The sequence below is a fragment of the Phyllostomus discolor genome, chromosome 1 (assembly GCF_004126475.2).
Source record: "Phyllostomus discolor isolate MPI-MPIP mPhyDis1 chromosome 1, mPhyDis1.pri.v3, whole genome shotgun sequence".
In the NCBI taxonomy this organism is placed as follows: Eukaryota; Metazoa; Chordata; class Mammalia; order Chiroptera; family Phyllostomidae; genus Phyllostomus; species Phyllostomus discolor.
The window spans coordinates 73,440,448-73,457,701 of record NC_040903.2 but is presented as its reverse complement, the minus strand read 5'-3'; the positions used below and the strand labels follow the sequence as shown (position 1 = coordinate 73,457,701).

Below are 17,254 nucleotides of genomic sequence, written 5' to 3'. Positions count from 1 at the left end.
CCCTACCCCCCTCCCTTATAGTATTTCTAATAGTCTCATGATGAGAGGCACTGTGCTGGACCAATAAAAAAATGACCACCACAGCAGATTCATTGCCCTTCATCCTCAACACCTTTATCCCTAAACTCTTTCTGGTTTCTCCTTGGAATCTCACGTGTCCTATACATAAGGACTAGCTGACCCCTGATGTTATTTCTGCAGATCTAGACAGTGTAGTGCCTACCATTTTCCTTTGACCACCCTCGCCCACCTATGGGGGAGTCTATCTCCATCACGACTTCTCCCATCAGAGTGGGATGCTCCGCTCTGATAGCAATCAGTGTATGTGGCTTTATTGTATTATAAAGGATTGTCTGTTTATATTGTAATTATCTGCTTACATAATTATCTTCCGTACTACACTGTGAGCTCCCCAGAACTTTTGCATTTTTGTAACCATAGGACATAATAAGTGTTGGCTACAAAGCAGGCAGTCATTACAGTTTCCTTTTTGAATGAATGAATGAATGAATGAATGATATTTATGTATGAGTTGGGATAATCAGCTGTCACCTTCTATGGATAAATTCTGCTGCATTAATAGAGCTGTTACATGTAGGAGGTAGTGCAATTTGGTAGAAATACCCTGAAGTAGGATTAAAAAGATGAATTCTTTGACCAAGGCAAACCACTTCTCTGTACCTTGGTTCTCTGAGTTGTTACAGAAAATATGAGATACTACTTTGTCCATTGAAAAATTCTTAACAGATATAAACTGAACTATTGTCCTGAAAAATAAGCAAATTTTATTACAACTGTTGTGTTTTGGTATAATTTCTCTTTGTTATACAAATTTCTATGACAGTTGAAAATTTGTAAGGAAAGATATGTAACCATAAGTCAGCCTGTCATATAACAGGACAAGTGTTTGAAAAATAATAAGCATAATTTTAAATTCTTATTTTAGGGTCTCATAATTTATGCTTTTTTTGTTTTTTAATTTTTATTGAGTTTATTGGGGTGACCTTAGTTGATAAAATTATATAGGTTTCACGTGTATAATTCTATAACACATCATCTGTATATTGTATTGTATGTCTACCACCCAAAGTCAAGCCTCCTTCCGTCACCATTTATCTCCCCTTTACTCTCTTCTACCTTCCCCAACCCCACTTTCCCTCTGGTAATCACCATACTGCAGTCTGTGTCTGTGAGGGTGTTTTGTTTTTGTTTTGTTTTGCATAATCCTTCACCTTTTTCACCCAGTCCCCCAGCCTCTCAATCCCCTCCCCTAATCGCTGCCATTCTGTTCTCTATATCTGTAGTCTTTTTGTCTCTATACGACTTTTTGTACATGTTTTATTTCATTACCTTTCACAGCTTGAATTTTAGATTCACCCTTTATATTCTTTTTAAGAAATTTAGATGTAATTTTATTTTCATTATTTTAATGCTTTAAAAAATATTTTCCTGTTCCATGTATTTTAGTAAGTCCAGTTGAACAGAGCAATGGATACTGTATGCACAATGGTCTTGAAAGATATTCTTTTTTTAAAAAATGCAAAATCAGTTGTTTTCTTTACTAACTGGTAACAACTTATGCGTGCCATTTGAAAAGCTATTTAACATCTTTGTGATTTACTTTCAATATCTATAAAATTGGGATATAACATCTCATAGAGTTGTTGATATAATTACATAACATAAACATCTGTAAATAGCTTAAAATCATCTTCTATGCATAGTAAATGCTCAGTAGTTGATTTTAATTGTTACTACTAATGATGTTACTGATAGTGTACCAATGTTTCTTTTCAGCCTTTTTCATATGTGCCTAAATGTTCATTTTAACCTTGGTATAGCACAGGGACCATTAATTTCTGTTTCTACCTGTAATTTCTCTGTTATTTCTTCCCAATTTATTGTGGCAATTTGATTTTTTTCTAAATCTCAATTAAACTTTAGAATGGCTAATGGACAGTAATTTATGTATAACAAATGCAGAATTGAATGACAACAATAAAATGTCAAAAGTCTTTTCAAGTAATATACTTTAGGAAATACATGTCAGAGCTTTTATTTTACTCACTGGAAACATTAGTTTAATGGAGATTCAAGTTAATCTGTTTACCTGCCATCATTTTCTACTTGACTATTGCAATTTCACTTTTTACATTTGCAGTAATTTCCACATTTTCTGATATTTCTATCAGGTGCTTACAATGTCATTTTTACTTTAGAAATTTAGGAGATAATTTGAAGTAACTTTTAGTGGATGGTATATCTTTAAAAGTAGTTTATTATGATTTTGATGCAATTTTGACAGATGACAGGCTTTCTTTAGGAAAATAAATCACTTGCTTTTTTTTTACCACGTTAAATTTGCAATTAATGGTGGTAAGTGTTTAGTACCTGGGAAGAAATGTTACAAGTAGCAGAGTCTAGTTTACACAAAGCCTTTCTGTATGTATTCTTCCACTTAGAGCTGTTGTATACATTAAACTTCTAAGATTTTAGTCACTATCTGCTGAAATTTTAAATTTGAGGCATATTATGTTTATACCAAGAGAACAAAACTGAAATTATGTAATTATCTAATTAAATCAATTTCATAATATTCACTGTTTCACAGTAAAAGTTGCTCTATAGTATCACTCATTTTAAACTACATAATCAAAGTTTCGCAAACCACATCATGTCTGACTTATTAAAGTTTTAGTTTCTAAATATCTAAGTAGTGTAGTAGTAGAAATTGAAGCTCTGCTTATTCATAGTTCACCAAAATTTCAGTTATTAGAACTAAGATCTTATTTTCTTAGCCATTTATTAGAACGTACATCTTATTTTCGTAGCCATTCTATTTAAATATCTTATTTTGATCATAAAGGTAGTTATGCACCTATCCTTACCTTATTCCTTAAGATTTCTGCTGTAATTTGTCTAATCATTTCCATCTCTGCTTTTAAGTTTCCAGGTTTTATTAGGCAAATTTTGTAATGACCTTAGAAGGTCTGTATGTTATTTTGAATAATTAGCCTTGAGGAAAAAGATATAATTACTAGATAGAGAAGTATATTGAGTCTTAAGATTCTTAGAGCATTAGCGGTGTATTTTCAAGGAACCAAAGAGTTGATAGTACTGATGTTTTATGGCCAATTTCATTCAAAAGTAATGACTTTTCTTCTTGATGGAAATGTATCACTATTTTTATCTGATCAGATAGGGTCAATGTCATTAAGGGAAAGACAAAGGTGTTCCTGAAGAAATTATTAAGAATTGAAAAGAGATGTGGGAAGAGGGAGTGTGTGGGAGTGAGAGAAAGTATAGGGAGGGATAGGAGTTAACTCAGATTATTAATTTGCTGTGTTCTAGAGAGCCCCAGAGAGAAGGCGAGAGGGTGGTGGGAAAGAGATTAGGGTGAACAGTACTCGCTACTCTCCATGAAGATTCTTTTGGCACATGGCAACCTTTTTATTATTTGGAGCCCGTTAGGTGTATGGATCAAAAGGAAGAGAGTGTATACTAGTTCAATTATATCAACAGGGAATGTTCACAACTTAAAAAAAGCAATGATTATGCTTTCATGCCACTTAGGGAACACCTTTTTAATGAATGGTATCAAAATACCAATGTACTAGACATACTTAACATTTTATTGTTTATTTTCTTATTTTCTGTGAATATGTTTCCGTTAAGATCTGAAATGTAGAGATGATAGTATCCAAATGTGCCATGTTAAAATGTGTCATTAATTATCATGGATACTTTCAAAATAAAAGACTAACAAGTATTAATTAATTTGATTTAAGGGACCAGTCTAAACTTTTGTCAGTTTATAATTTCAGTTTGTTTCTTTTCATAAGTTTCATAGAAGAATTTACAAGGGGATCCCACTCCAGCTCCGAGGTGAAGTCTGGGCTCTGCTTCTTGAGATCCCTAAGATGAAAGAAGAAACGAGGGACCTTTATAGTGTGAGTATCTGAAGCCAGCGTGTTATTTTGAAATGCAAAAGTAAAATGCATTTTTTTAGTATTCAAGGTGATGAGAGATATTCATATAATCATTTAAAATTATATTAAAATGATATCACATTGGGTTTATAAGCCTATTATCTGTTTTCTTGATTGTTTTGTTTATTGAAGTCTCCTTTCTAAATTTCAAAAGTACTTCAGTGAAAATGTTATTTTCTGTATCAGTTAGTAAGTATTAAGTGCTTTTCAAATACTTGAAATGATCAGTCAATGTTGAGCCATACTCATAAGAAAAATTGACTAAGACCTGATTGTAGCTGCCTATATGCAATGTAGTATTAATAAAGAGATTTACAGGGTTACTTTTAGTTATGGAAAAATAATGGCAGAATTCAATTTATCCAATAACTGCCTGTATATGATTGACTGTTTTCTTCTAAACATGAAAAAGAATTTTTCCTGAAGATTATTAGGGTATCTCTAGGTTTTATTATTTATTAATACAGAGCTAAACCATATTCAGTAATCAGTAATACATTCCTCAAATTACCTTATGCATTAAATTTACTTCTTTGTCAGTTATAATACTTTGAAACCTAAATTTTATATCAATCTTTAAAAGGTGTAAGACACTTTTGTCTGAGAATCAGTTTGAAATATGTCACTCAGAAAATGTATATAAGTAGAATAAATTAGAATAGAGGAAACAAAGAAATTATTTAAACCAATTTCAGCTATAAAAAGGGGTTTCGGAATTCTCTTTTGATATTTTCATTGAAATATATATAAAATTTCATTAAGATGAAATTAATAAATACTCATTAATTTAAAGAATTACTTATTTTATATAACATAGATTTTCAAAATTAGCTGATTGGACCCTACACATACTATAAGTTTATTTTCATGGTTTTAGAGTTTCAAGTTATTGTAGACTGTGGATTAAATGTTTGGTTTTAGTCATAGTTGGACAGCCAGTGTTGAAATTAATGCCTGAGAGAACATACAAAATTTAATCTAGCATCTCCTAAGTGTGCCTGGCCTGTGGTCTGTGCTCAGTAAATATTACCATGCTGTGTGTATTTCCTAGGTCTGACAAAGTACCACAGACTGAGTGGCTTAAAATATTGGAAATTTATTCTCTCACAATTGTACAGCCTGAAATCAAGGTGTCAGTGGGACCCTACTCTCTCCCAAGGCTCTAGGGAAGAACCCTTCCTTGATGCTTCCTGAGTCTGGTGGCTGCCAGCAGTCTTTGGTGTGCTTGCCTTGTTTCTGCATCACTCTAATTTCTGTCTTCACCTTCACATGGCTTCTTCCCTGTGTGTGTCTCTGTGTCTGGCCTTCTAAGGACACCTGTCATTGGATTTAGGTCCAACCCGAATGCAGTGTGACCTCACCTTAATTTTATTACATCTGTAAAGACCCCATTTCCAAACCAGGTCATAGTCAGTTTCTAGGTAAACAAGAATTTTAGAGAGAGACTGTTCAACCCAGTATATGTGCTAATATTAGAACTGTGGTTTTCCATTATATAGATTAGTCCATTTCTACATAGAATAAGATTTTTTCCAGTGACTGGCTAATATGAGAGAACCATTTAATGAAAAACCAATCATACAATAACAACAATAAGAGAAATGGATTGCTCACCAAGACTTTCAAGTTGTCATTTTCAACACTATCATAAACATTATTTTTACTCTTTGAGTTTCCCCCAGCATCATTATTCAATGACTTGCTCACCAAGACCTTCAAGCTTATAATTTTCAACACTACTATAAACATTTTTTATTCTGAGTTTCCCCAGCATCATTATTTAACCAAGACTTCCTTTCTTTGTCAGTCTCTCTTCCTATCCCTTTGTAAAAGTCATGTAAATTGTTCTATTCAAGTTGGAAATTTAGTAGAAATAAATTTTCTAGTAAACCTACTTTTCTTAACCTTCTAAAGTTTTTCTCAGATTGTCAAATTGTCCTGACTCCTGACCTGGTGTCCCCATCTGTTCTCCTGTGCTTTTAATTGTATCTCATCATTAGTGATGCTGTGTCCTGCAGCTGGGAGAGGTTCAGCCCATAGAGGTTAGCAACATCATCTCCAGTCTTAGTGGGGCTTAATAATCTTGTAGGCCAAATTCACAGTGCTAATTTCTCACTTAAATGCTTCCACAGTACTTCTGCCCTCAGTTTTATAAGTTCATTATTTCCTATTTCTTTTAAATAAGATGTTTATTCTTATATTGTTGTGATAATCATGAATTTGAAACCACCCAGTCTCAGAGATAACTGGAGAAGCTGCTAACCTCTTTTCATTAAGATAAGAAATATGCTTGATTTCTTGTGCTCTGCACATTAACATGTAAACAGTCTAGGGCATAAACAATCTTTCTGACCATTTTATTTTCTGACTCAGCTGGGCTTTGTTTCTATCGTGAAGTTTTGTTTTTTTTATATGTTGGATTTTGTTGTCTTCTAGAGAAGCTGATATTATAGATGTGTTTAGGTGTTTTTCTCCCTTTCAACTAAGTTTGATTTTAAATTCTATTTTATCATGTATTATCAAACATTTTCTTTCTGTTTTTTGACATCTTATCTTTTACCAAGAGGCCCATGAGCAACAATGGAACCTTTTTTACTTACCCATTACCCTTTTCCCCCAGATATTTAAAGAACAAATATATAAAGATTATTATTTTTAAAGTTAAGTTTTTGTAATGTATTCTGGACCAACTTATATAAGAAGTAGCATACAATTACATTTAAGTGGTTGTATGGTTCCAGTATAGTACTATAAGTATCCTCCTCCGTCTTTGGAACTCTAAAGTGTACCATGATTACTTTTTCTGTTTTAAAAAGTTACAGAAGCTGCTTTTCTCTGAGCTGTACCTCAAAACACAAAGCTGTACATAGAAAACACTTAACATAAACACACATATCCAAGGTGGCCCTCAACTTTTCACTGTTAGCTTAAGTCAGGAATTGAAAGTTATGTTTTTATATATATTTTTGGAATTGATTTTAGCAGAAATATATATTACCAGCACATGGTAGGTAGGTCAATATAACATATGTATATAGATGCTTAATTATACTTAAGCATAGGAAAGTATAAATTATATAAATTTTAATCTCCCATCTGGTTAAACATGGGTGATTAACATTGCCATTTAGTGCACCTAAATTGTGAAATGCCACTAAATTAACAGCAGAGAGTGTTTTAAAAGGCAAACCTCAAGGAAGAGAAAATAGGAGAAGAAATTAAGAGCTGCCAATTTTTAGAAACCAGAATTCAGACAAATACTTACTAATCTTAGCAAACATGAGAAAACTAATTGTAGGCTAGCAGTGAGAAATTGGAGAAGTACCTGATTTTTATCTCAAAATCTCCAAAAACCTTGGTAATTGCCAGTTCCAGGTACCTTTGGAGTAGAAGTGAAAAAGTCTGATGCAGAAGCAGTGAGACCCCCTCAGTCCCTCCCCACCCTGGCAGGAGGCTGAAGGTTTGCCGTTTGGAGAGGGTAAAACAGAGGGCCTCTGGGTGGGAGAGAACACAGACACTGCCCAGGGCGAGGCTGCTGTAATGAAAGCACAGAAGAATTGAATACCCTGAATTTGGGGCATTGCAGCCTTTCCCTCTACTCCACTCTCAGAACATGGGCAGCTGGGGCCTGTCTTTTTGACAGGAGAGCAGAAGAGCCTTCTCTGGAAAATCTGACCATCCTAAGAAAATGAACCCAAGTGAAACTGCCCAGCCTGTGAAGACCCAGTTGGGAATCCCCACTTCTGCACACAGAATTTCCACCAGCTTTTAGTCTCCTACTCTTAAATATAAGCAGACAACAAAGTATCACTGTTCACTTGAGGAAAATGAGCTAATATGAAAGACAAATGAGAATGAATGGAAAAAAGCAACTTATAAGAAACAGACTAGAGCTCAAGAAGAAAACAAAAAAACTATCACTAATATCTTCAGAGGGGTAAAAGTAGCCATTGCATCCATAAAACAAGTATAGAATGCTATAAAAAGGAACATTTGAGGAAAACAAAGAGCTTATGAATATAAAAATGAGAATAGAAATGAAAGATCCTAGAGGAGGGTTTGAAAATAACGATTGATTTCCCAGAAAGTAGATTATAAAGTCAAAGAGATGGAAAATAATAGAGAAAATATAAGAAAATTAAATGACAGCCCAGGAGATCCCACACTGTAATAATAAGAGTTCCGGAAAGAGAAAATGGGAATGTGGGAGGGGAGGCTGGAGAAATCAACAAATGAATCATGAAAATTTCTCAGAACTCAGAGATGTATGAGGTTTTAAGATTGAAAAGATCCATCAAGTGTCGAGCCCTGTGGATAAAAATAGATCCAAACCAAGCAGAGATGTGAAGTTTCAGACATGGAGAAAGAAACTCCTGTAAGCTTCTAGAGAGACTAGCAATGCAAATCCAGAAAGTTCTCTGTCCAAAATTAAAATCTACCTCTGTTGATGAGTGTTAGAAAAAAGAGGTGATGGGAAAAGGGAGGAAACAGAAGTAGGAGAAATGGGGCGTGAATGGGAGAGAACCTTTTTACGTTGTTTACATGTTTGAACCATGGGAATGATTTTCCTAAACCAAAATGTCTTTTAAATGAGAATTATTGTACTATTTTTCATCGATTTTTCAACAACTGATTTCCATAAAAATATGCTTTCTTCTTCTCTTTTTTCTCTTCAGAAATTAAAGCACAGAGCACGTGGTTGTTCTCCTGATATCAGACAAATAGACCTTGATGTCAACCGCACATTTAGGGACCATATTATGTTTAGAGACAGATACGGTGTTAAGTAAGTAAACTTTAATATTATGCAATGTAGATAGCATTTATAAATAGTCTCTATCAAATCTTTATTAACTTAAAAATGTGAGTGTTGAGTTGTGTCATAAACACTAATCTTCATTCAGGACCTAAAGGTTAAGCTTTTGCACATTATTTAATTCATGTTGTATGAAACTTAGGTTCACATTTAACTTAACATTTTAAATTTTTGACATAGTTGGTGCTTGAAATTGGTAAAGAATCATTTTATGATTTGTGAATTCTTAAAACTATGGTAGATACTTTATTAGAAGTCTTAGAGAAGAAATGAGAGATTGTGTTGCTTTTTAAGAACTGTGTCAGTGATAAATAACACCCCTATAACCTTGACCCCATGCACAGATGAAACAAAAAAAAAAGTGGGAAATGAATGAATTAAATGACTATGACAATTTATGAATAGAAGGTATAGCTTTGCTGACCTCTGTATTGGTTAGTGTTCAACCAGAGAAACAGAAACCAGTAAGAAATATATACTAAAGAGAACCATTGTGAGGAATTGGCTTACACAATGGAGGGGGCTGACTAGGCAATCTGAGGTCCACAGAGCAGGCTGTCAGGGAGAGCAGGCTGGGCCTCCTGGGTGTGAGCTGAAGCTGCTGGCCTCAGGGGGAACTTCTTCAGGGAAGCCACAGATCTGCTCTTACAGCCTTTTAACTGATTGAATCAGGCCTTACCCAGGTTATCTAGGATGATCTCCTTTACTTCAAGTCAACTGGTTATGGATTTTAATCACATGTACAAAACATCTCCTTTATAGCAACATCTAGATTAGTGTTGGAGTAACTGGGTATTGTAGCTGAGCCAGGTTGACAAAGTTGACCATCACAGTCAACCCTTGTCAATTTAATTTCCAAATAAAGTCAGTAACAAAGTTATACTTTGGCCTAACTGTTCTGCTTATGACTGATTATGTTAACCCTTTCTGCACAAAAGGATGCATGTTCACTGTTCTGCTTTGATATTCTATAAGCTAATTACTGTGCTATAAAGTTAACTATTATTAAAAGATCTCATATAAGATGATTAGGGAAAAGAGAAGGGAGAAAACAATATTTCTAACATGTATGCAAACATATATCAAAATAAGGAAGAAGTACTCATTTATAGTCTTCATTTCTGCAACTGGGCATGTGGTCATAGCTGGTTTATAACTCTCTTTCTGTTCCTCATTGCATATTTCCTTTGCCCTCAGCAAGTACCTCTGCTGGTTATAGTTTGTACCTGGTGGGGGTGACCTAAACCTTTATTCCTAAAGGATCTGGACCATTAGCAATCCAGCCCAAATTGGATTGGTACAGTTTTCTGTTGACTTTAATCACAGGTTTTGGTAATGCTAAGAGACACTCTAAATGTTTTCCTGTATTTTAGACTTATGCTTCCTTATGTCCATCATCTAGTAGCAACTCAGTTTCCCCTTAATAATCAGTATCAGCCACCCTCACCAATACAGTTGCCCCCTTCTCTCCTGTTAATTCAGAGACATGAGGAGCCCAAAGTGTCTGGGTGGCAACGTCAGCTCCCAGTTCAGGGGAATCACTGTTGTGTCTCCTTGTGGAAGCCTTCCTCTCTTTGAAACTAATATCTCCTGACTGCCAGAGAGCCTCAGGTTGATGGGAAGGGAAACAAACATTTTGCTAGTGGAATAGCAGAGATAGTACTGGTAGAGCCCTTCCCATTTCCACTCCTTCAGTATTGGACCCCTGACCCCTGGCTGTGGGAGAGACAGCACCATGTATTGGAGGCTGATTTAGAGCATATTCAGCCTCCTGGAAAAGGTTGCTGCAGCCGTATAGGTATTGCACATAGCTCCCACCGCTCTGTCAAGCCAGTTGCTCCAATGAAAAAAAGGCAACACATTTAAGAAACTGTGAAGCCTTTTGTGCTTTTTGGTATAAATTCTTTCTACATAATGAATGTTATCTAACCTCAAATTTAAACCATGTAGAATATTAAAAGTTGAGCGTGGGATCATTTCTTTATTATAATGGTAACTTTATTTGGATTATCTATTTATTTTCAGTCAACCTGTTTTTTTTAAGTTTATAATTTTTGAAATGTGTGAAATAACTAAGCTGTGTTCAATATGAATTTTCTTTTCTCTAGGCAACAATCCCTGTTCCATGTTCTTGCTGCATATTCTATTTACAACACGGTAAGTTGGAGCATGCCTGCCCCAAGCTTTTTGAGGTGTATTCTGAGGAATGGGAGGACCCTTCCTCACACGGCCCTTTTGGGCTGAGTTTCTTCATCTCAGGACTAGATGAAGATGTTTCCACATTCTTTGAGCTCTGTGGATCTCTATAGTAACCCTGGCTCGTAGAGCAAAGCTGATTTAGAAGTGGGAAAAACCACAGCATGTCAGTGAATCTCACTGTTTGTCTCTTTCTCCAGACTGTTTTGTTATTCTGATGTTGTTGTTTGTTTTGTTTTTATTTTATGGCAATAGGACTGGGAATGAGCAGAGCTAGAAGGACAGGCAGTTGGTAGTTAGATTAATTTTTGCTTTGCTTTTTATCCATTCAGTGAGGTTCAGCTAGGATACTACCTGTGCCTGCTTGTTATTCCCAAGAGCAGGCTAAGACTAACCTTTCTAATAATGGAACATGTTTTGCTTTAGATATTTATCATTCTGGTGGGGGGAGATGATAATTTGGGGAAAGATCAACTAGGATTGAGTGTAATTTGGATGTTGTTAAATAAATGCTTGTGACTAGATTTCAGGGAGGACAACCATGAACCATGAGATATGTAATTTCTATTGTAATAAAAAGTTTTAAGTTACAAGGGACAGAAATTCTCCAACTAGGGCAAGTTAAAAAGGAGCATACTAAAGGGACTTCTCATAGAAGCAATAGTTGGGCCCCGTGGGAGTTGGAGCTGAAAAGTAAGAAGCCTTTGGTGAGAAAGAGCTACGCTTTTTATCTCTTCCACTTGGGCCACATGCTGACTCTGTAAGCTGTTTATTCCAATATTTCTCCAGATCGCTTTCTTTGCCTACTTAGCATTTTTTCCATGGCTAAAAGTGCACCCATAGATTCACCGTGACCACTCTATTCAAGTACACATCACCATCTGATTCCAGTCTCAGGCTTTATTCAGATTTCCTAGAAAGAGTTTGTGATTAGCCAGTGCAGCCAATTAATTGTTCCCCTGGGGTGAGGTGTCCTCTTCTGCTCCATCAGCTTTGGTTCACATGCCACCAACATGAATGCCTAAGGCCCCATTAGAAGCAGGGAACATGGGGAGAATGGGCCATAGGTTGGATGCGTGTCTGCAGATGCGTGTATGTAAAGGTCCAGAAATCTAGAGAAGGCCAGACCATGAATTGGCACTGTAGGAGAGAGATTTGCTAGCACCTGCACAAAGAGGAGGGATATTGAGCTGAGAAGCATACATAAAAAAGAAAAAAACCTGTAAGTGCTCTTCACAGAGGGTATAACAGTTGAACAGGGGGCAATAAAAATACATGTAGGTTTAGATTTTGTTCACACCTATAAATTTATTCTTGAACACAGTCTTATTCTTTTATAGAATGTGCCTCAATGCTACGAAGATTTTAATATTTTTCTACAGAATTGCTCATTCAATAATGTATTTAGGCATTTTCTGATTATAAGTCAGGTTTCTTAATATGTGCATAAGCATATAATTTGATCTTAAAGCCCCCGGTTTCTGTGCTCTCATCTACTCTTCAGGAAGTTGGCTACTGTCAGGGGATGAGCCAGATCACAGCTTTACTCCTTATGTATATGAATGAAGAGGATGCCTTCTGGGCCCTGGTCAAACTCTTCTCAGGCCCCAAGCATGCCATGCACGGTAAGAAAGCCCCATAGTTTATCATAAACAATAAGCAGGAGAGGGAGAAAAAAGTCAAACTGTAGAAGATGCTTGGTCGAGTTAAGTACAAAAACTTACTGTCTAGGGGCTTGTTCTGTTAATTACTGTTTGTTACAAATTTTTAATTTCATTCTCCTTTATTGGACTCTAATGAATTTTTCTGTTCACATTTATATTCCTTTGTGTTTGCCCCAGAGTATATTGTTGGCATTTTAAAATTATTTTCTTACTTGCCCCTATAATCAGGAGAGACTAATTTAGGTTCCGAGCAATTTTAGAAAAGCTGTATTATTGAGAGGAAAAAAGATGCCTTTTGATCAGAACTTTTAGACAGTTGTGTGATTATCATTTCAGTAAACTAATCTAACACTAATCACTGTAGGAATGGGTCATGTAAGCTCTGTGAATATTTAAACTGTATATTGTGGGGAACCTGCAACATGTTTAAAGTGATGTTTTTATATTTCAAAACCATGACCTTCTATAGTTTATAGCTATTAAATCTCACATTCTTACCTTGTGTTTTTTTTTTCCCGGGGGGTATTTTGTATGTGCATGGTCTGTGTGTATGTGTGCAAAAATGTGCATGTGTGTGTGTTAGCATTTGGCTGTCTCCCTCAGTGTTCCTTGTGAATTTTTTTAAATAAATACTATCTTCATGATAACTGTTCCCGGACACTTTGCACCTCACCAATAGACTCCAACAGTATATGTTATAGTGAATTGCCATCCAGTAGACAGTATCATTTAAAAAGCATCTCGAAGAAAAATAACTCTGCCTGATATCAATTTTTATTTCGCTTAACCTTGGGATGATATTGCTGATATATGTTTAAGTACATGGACTGCTGTAATTTCAGTATGTGTAATTATGTAGAAGACTGCCCAATTTCAGAAAAGTCATTTTTTTGCATTTCATATATGAAAGTTTCACATACAAATGTAAACATAAAGTGAGGACTGAAGAAAATGAGATTTAGAATATCAAGTCTGGTATGTCACTGAAAAGTGAAGAAAGATAGGGTGTCTTAGCTAGTATTTATTATGATGGGCATTGCTTTTTTAAAAAATCAGACTTATTGAAATTATTCCAGTTCCTATTATTATCAGATTGACCATGAAAGTGGCACATATAGAGATGTGAATTTTTTTATGAAATCATCTCACTGGAAAATATTACTCGTAGTAATCTCTGTGTAAATTTTTGCACACATCTTAGAAAACTGAGAAGTAGTTAAGAAATAGCCCTTCTCTAAAGATTATAAAGCAGTGTTTCCCAATAGTATGTGAGGAACATAGTTTCACTTTTAGGAAACAGATGTGGGGTTTTTTGTGGGGGAGGTGGGGTAGGTCTCCAAGATCAAATAAGTCTAGAAGACCAAGTTAAACAAAGAAAAATGTTTCTTTATAGAATAACTTAGAAGCCTTAAGAAGCTCATATGTATCATGAATATCCAAGAAGGATATGTATAATTTAGAGCATTTCCCCTGGATTATTTTTTAAACATAGAACATCTATTAACATCTTTCAAAGTTATATAGAATCCAGGTTGTTAAATACAAATATGGAAAAACTATAAACCATTAAGTATACATCCTTTTTAATGGATTGTGTAGAATGTCTGAAAACAAACCTGTAAATAAAAATAGATACAAAGTTCCATGAATTAAATACACAAAATTAATACTGAATTACTATTCACTGAATTACAATTAGTTGTAGCCTAGAAATCTTATACATTATATTATATAATCAGTTGGGGTAAAACACTATTTCTGATGTAACACTGATCACATAGTATATTTTAACTGCTGTTAAATATCACTTATAGAAAGGATTAAAAAAGAGATAAACACTTTGAAAGCATGATGTTAATGAAATTTTTAGAGTAAACCTGGAAAAAGTAGTAAAATGTTTGTTATATAATAAACAGTAAAACAAAATGAAAACAAATCAGGATATGATCTGATATTTTAAGAGGTAATTTTGATAAATGGCTTGTTTCCATTTTTTCTTTGGTTTCTTAGTTTTCCTTTTAATACAGAAGTATTCTGTTCTCTTTTATATTTTTATAAGATTATAGGAGATCTTTAGAAAAAATATTAAACTACAGATTTTATTAACCAAAGCTCATACACAATTATTTTGTGTGTGGAGGGGGGAAGTATTTAGGTGACCCCTGGGTTTGTTGTTTGTTGTTGTTTCTGGCAGTTAAAGATGAAAGCAATGTTGCATTTTAAAATAGGGGTTTTTATTGGTGTTGTTTAAAAAAATATTTTTATGTTTGTATTCTAGGCTTTTTTGTCCATGGTTTTCCTAAGCTTTTGAGGTTTCAAGAACATCATGAAAAAATACTGAATAAATTTCTGTCCAAGCTTAAGCAACACTTGGTAGGTAGACGTGACATTGACTTAAACCCACCTACATCAAGAATAAAGCTAGAACCCTGGCTGGTGTGGCTCAGTGGATTGAGCGCTGGCCTGCAGACCAAAAGGTTGCTGGTTTGATTCCTGGTCAGAGCATATGCCTGGGTTGCAGGAGACAGGTCCCTGGTTAGAAGAATGTAAGAGGCAACTGATCGATATTTCTCTCTCACATCAGTGTTTTTTTCCCTCTCTTTCTCTATCCTTTCCCCTCTCTTTAAAAATAAATGAACAAAATCTTAAAAAAGAAGAGTAAAGCTAGAATAATTGACTGCAGCCTTGGATCCCAATTAGCATATTGATTTGTAGTGTTTTCCATTTCATTTACTATGCAGTTGTTTAAAGAACATTGGATTTTTGAAACTTAATGTTGATGAACTATCACAGCCCTAACTCAGACTTCTTTGATGCTGATATATACAAACAAAATTATAAAGATAATGTGATATTTCAGTAAATTTGAAGGTGTTTTAATTGCACAAAAAGTATTTTAAGGATATAAACTCATTCTTAGTGAACTATATATATGCTCTGTGATATTAAAACATAGTAAAGCAAAGATACTTCACTATAAACTGTATTAAAGAGAATCAAAATGTTGTATTACAATCCTATCATGAAAAGGATTTGATTTTCAAAAGTAAAAATGAGAAGAGGGAGTAAGAAGAGAAAAAATAGAATTACTCGAGCAGCATGAAAAAAGATTTGTAATGAAATGGGTTAATGTTTAGCTATGATAGCTACTTCCTTCAGCCTCCCTAACTTCCAGTATTATGTGTCAGACTTTGTTTGCTGCAATCCAGAAATTATGAAGTCTTTGTTTTTTCAGGATTCTCAAGAGATCTACACAAGCTTTTATACAATGAAATGGTTTTTTCAATGTTTCCTTGATCGTGTAAGTATTTATTTATGAAACCCAATCATAAAATTATAACTACCACTCAAGGCAAACTACTAACCTTATTTCTGTTTTGTTTTTAATTATAGACTCCCTTTACTCTAAACCTCAGAATATGGGATATCTACATCTTTGAAGGAGAACGAGTTCTTACTGCTATGTCTTATACAATCTTAAAATTACACAAAAGTAAGAAGACGTTTAACTATAAAGATTTCACAAAAATCTAGCCATGTTTTAATGCTGATGTATCATTCGCCACTCAAATTCATTTTCTTTTAGTAATGAGTTTAAAATATTCCTGAAAATCACTGAAGAAATTATCTTCAGTTGGTAATTATTTTCACTGAATCTTATGACTAGAAGCTTACCTCATTGCAAAGGTCTTTGATTCTTTTCTCTATATCAGTTTTATTATTATTTTCATACTTAAACCGTAGAATATAATGTGGTGGTTTTGCTAATAATATTAATCTTATTAAGTATTTGTTTCCACTGGGATCCCATTCATCCTTTTCATCATTCTGAATCTCAGCTTTGTAATAGGAGGGGAGCAAGACCAAAGAAACCAGGTGCCTTAATTTTTAAAAAGGTCTAGAGAGGACATTTTCCATTACTGTCTCCTTTATCCAAGAAAAATGCATCCATCTTCAAGGTGTAGAACAGAGATGGGAAACCTTCAGTGGATCTCTCTGCTTGACTGCCTTGTAGCCTCTGGGGCAAGTACAGTCCACAGCTATAGTTGGCTTAATGCAACAAGGCTTTAAGAAGCCTGCAGTTGCAATATTTCAAAGGCTGTGTAAATTTGATGTGCTATGCCTTATTTTAAAATCCAGAAATGAGAGTTTTTCTTCATGAAATGAAGAGCCTTATCCATCTTAGTATCTCAATTCACCCATAAAAAAATATGACTTATTTTGTAACTACACAGAGAACCACTGAAAGCTTTAGAACTGCATGTACACTTCTAATTCAGCCACACAACATAGTTTCATGTTCACTGTATTCTACTCTCTTATGCTGTTCTCAAATGATTTTTCTGTTCAGCCTCCCAACTAAATTATGATCTAATTAAGTACTTGGGGTCATGTTTTGTAGTGTTTTTCCCAGCTGTGCATGGTACTGTTCTAAGTACACGTTAGGTACTTTAATATAAGATTGTTTGATTGCTTACCTGAAAAGCATGGACTTCACAAGTGCCAGATTATCCAAACTTTAGACGGGATTGAAAACTCCCTTTAAAATCATATCTGTACTATTCACTCGGAAAGAAAAGGATTCAGAA

The 17,254-nt window shown here is 34.6% G+C and overlaps 1 protein-coding gene across 3 annotated transcripts in view; it reads left to right on the top strand.

The window, feature by feature from the left end:
• USP6NL (USP6 N-terminal like) overlaps positions 1-17,254 on the top strand; it is a 178,683-nt gene that overhangs the window by 138,830 nt on the left and 22,599 nt on the right. For all 3 annotated transcript variants that reach the window (XM_028505655.2, XM_028505652.2, XM_028505654.2), the window contains 7 exons: positions 3,843-3,950; positions 8,666-8,775; positions 10,914-10,962; positions 12,506-12,626; positions 14,944-15,038; positions 15,901-15,966; positions 16,059-16,158. In XM_028505655.2, the coding sequence (XP_028361456.1) occupies positions 3,843-3,950; positions 8,666-8,775; positions 10,914-10,962; positions 12,506-12,626; positions 14,944-15,038; positions 15,901-15,966; positions 16,059-16,158 (649 nt within the window). The remainder of the gene's footprint in view (positions 1-3,842; positions 3,951-8,665; positions 8,776-10,913; positions 10,963-12,505; positions 12,627-14,943; positions 15,039-15,900; positions 15,967-16,058; positions 16,159-17,254) is intronic.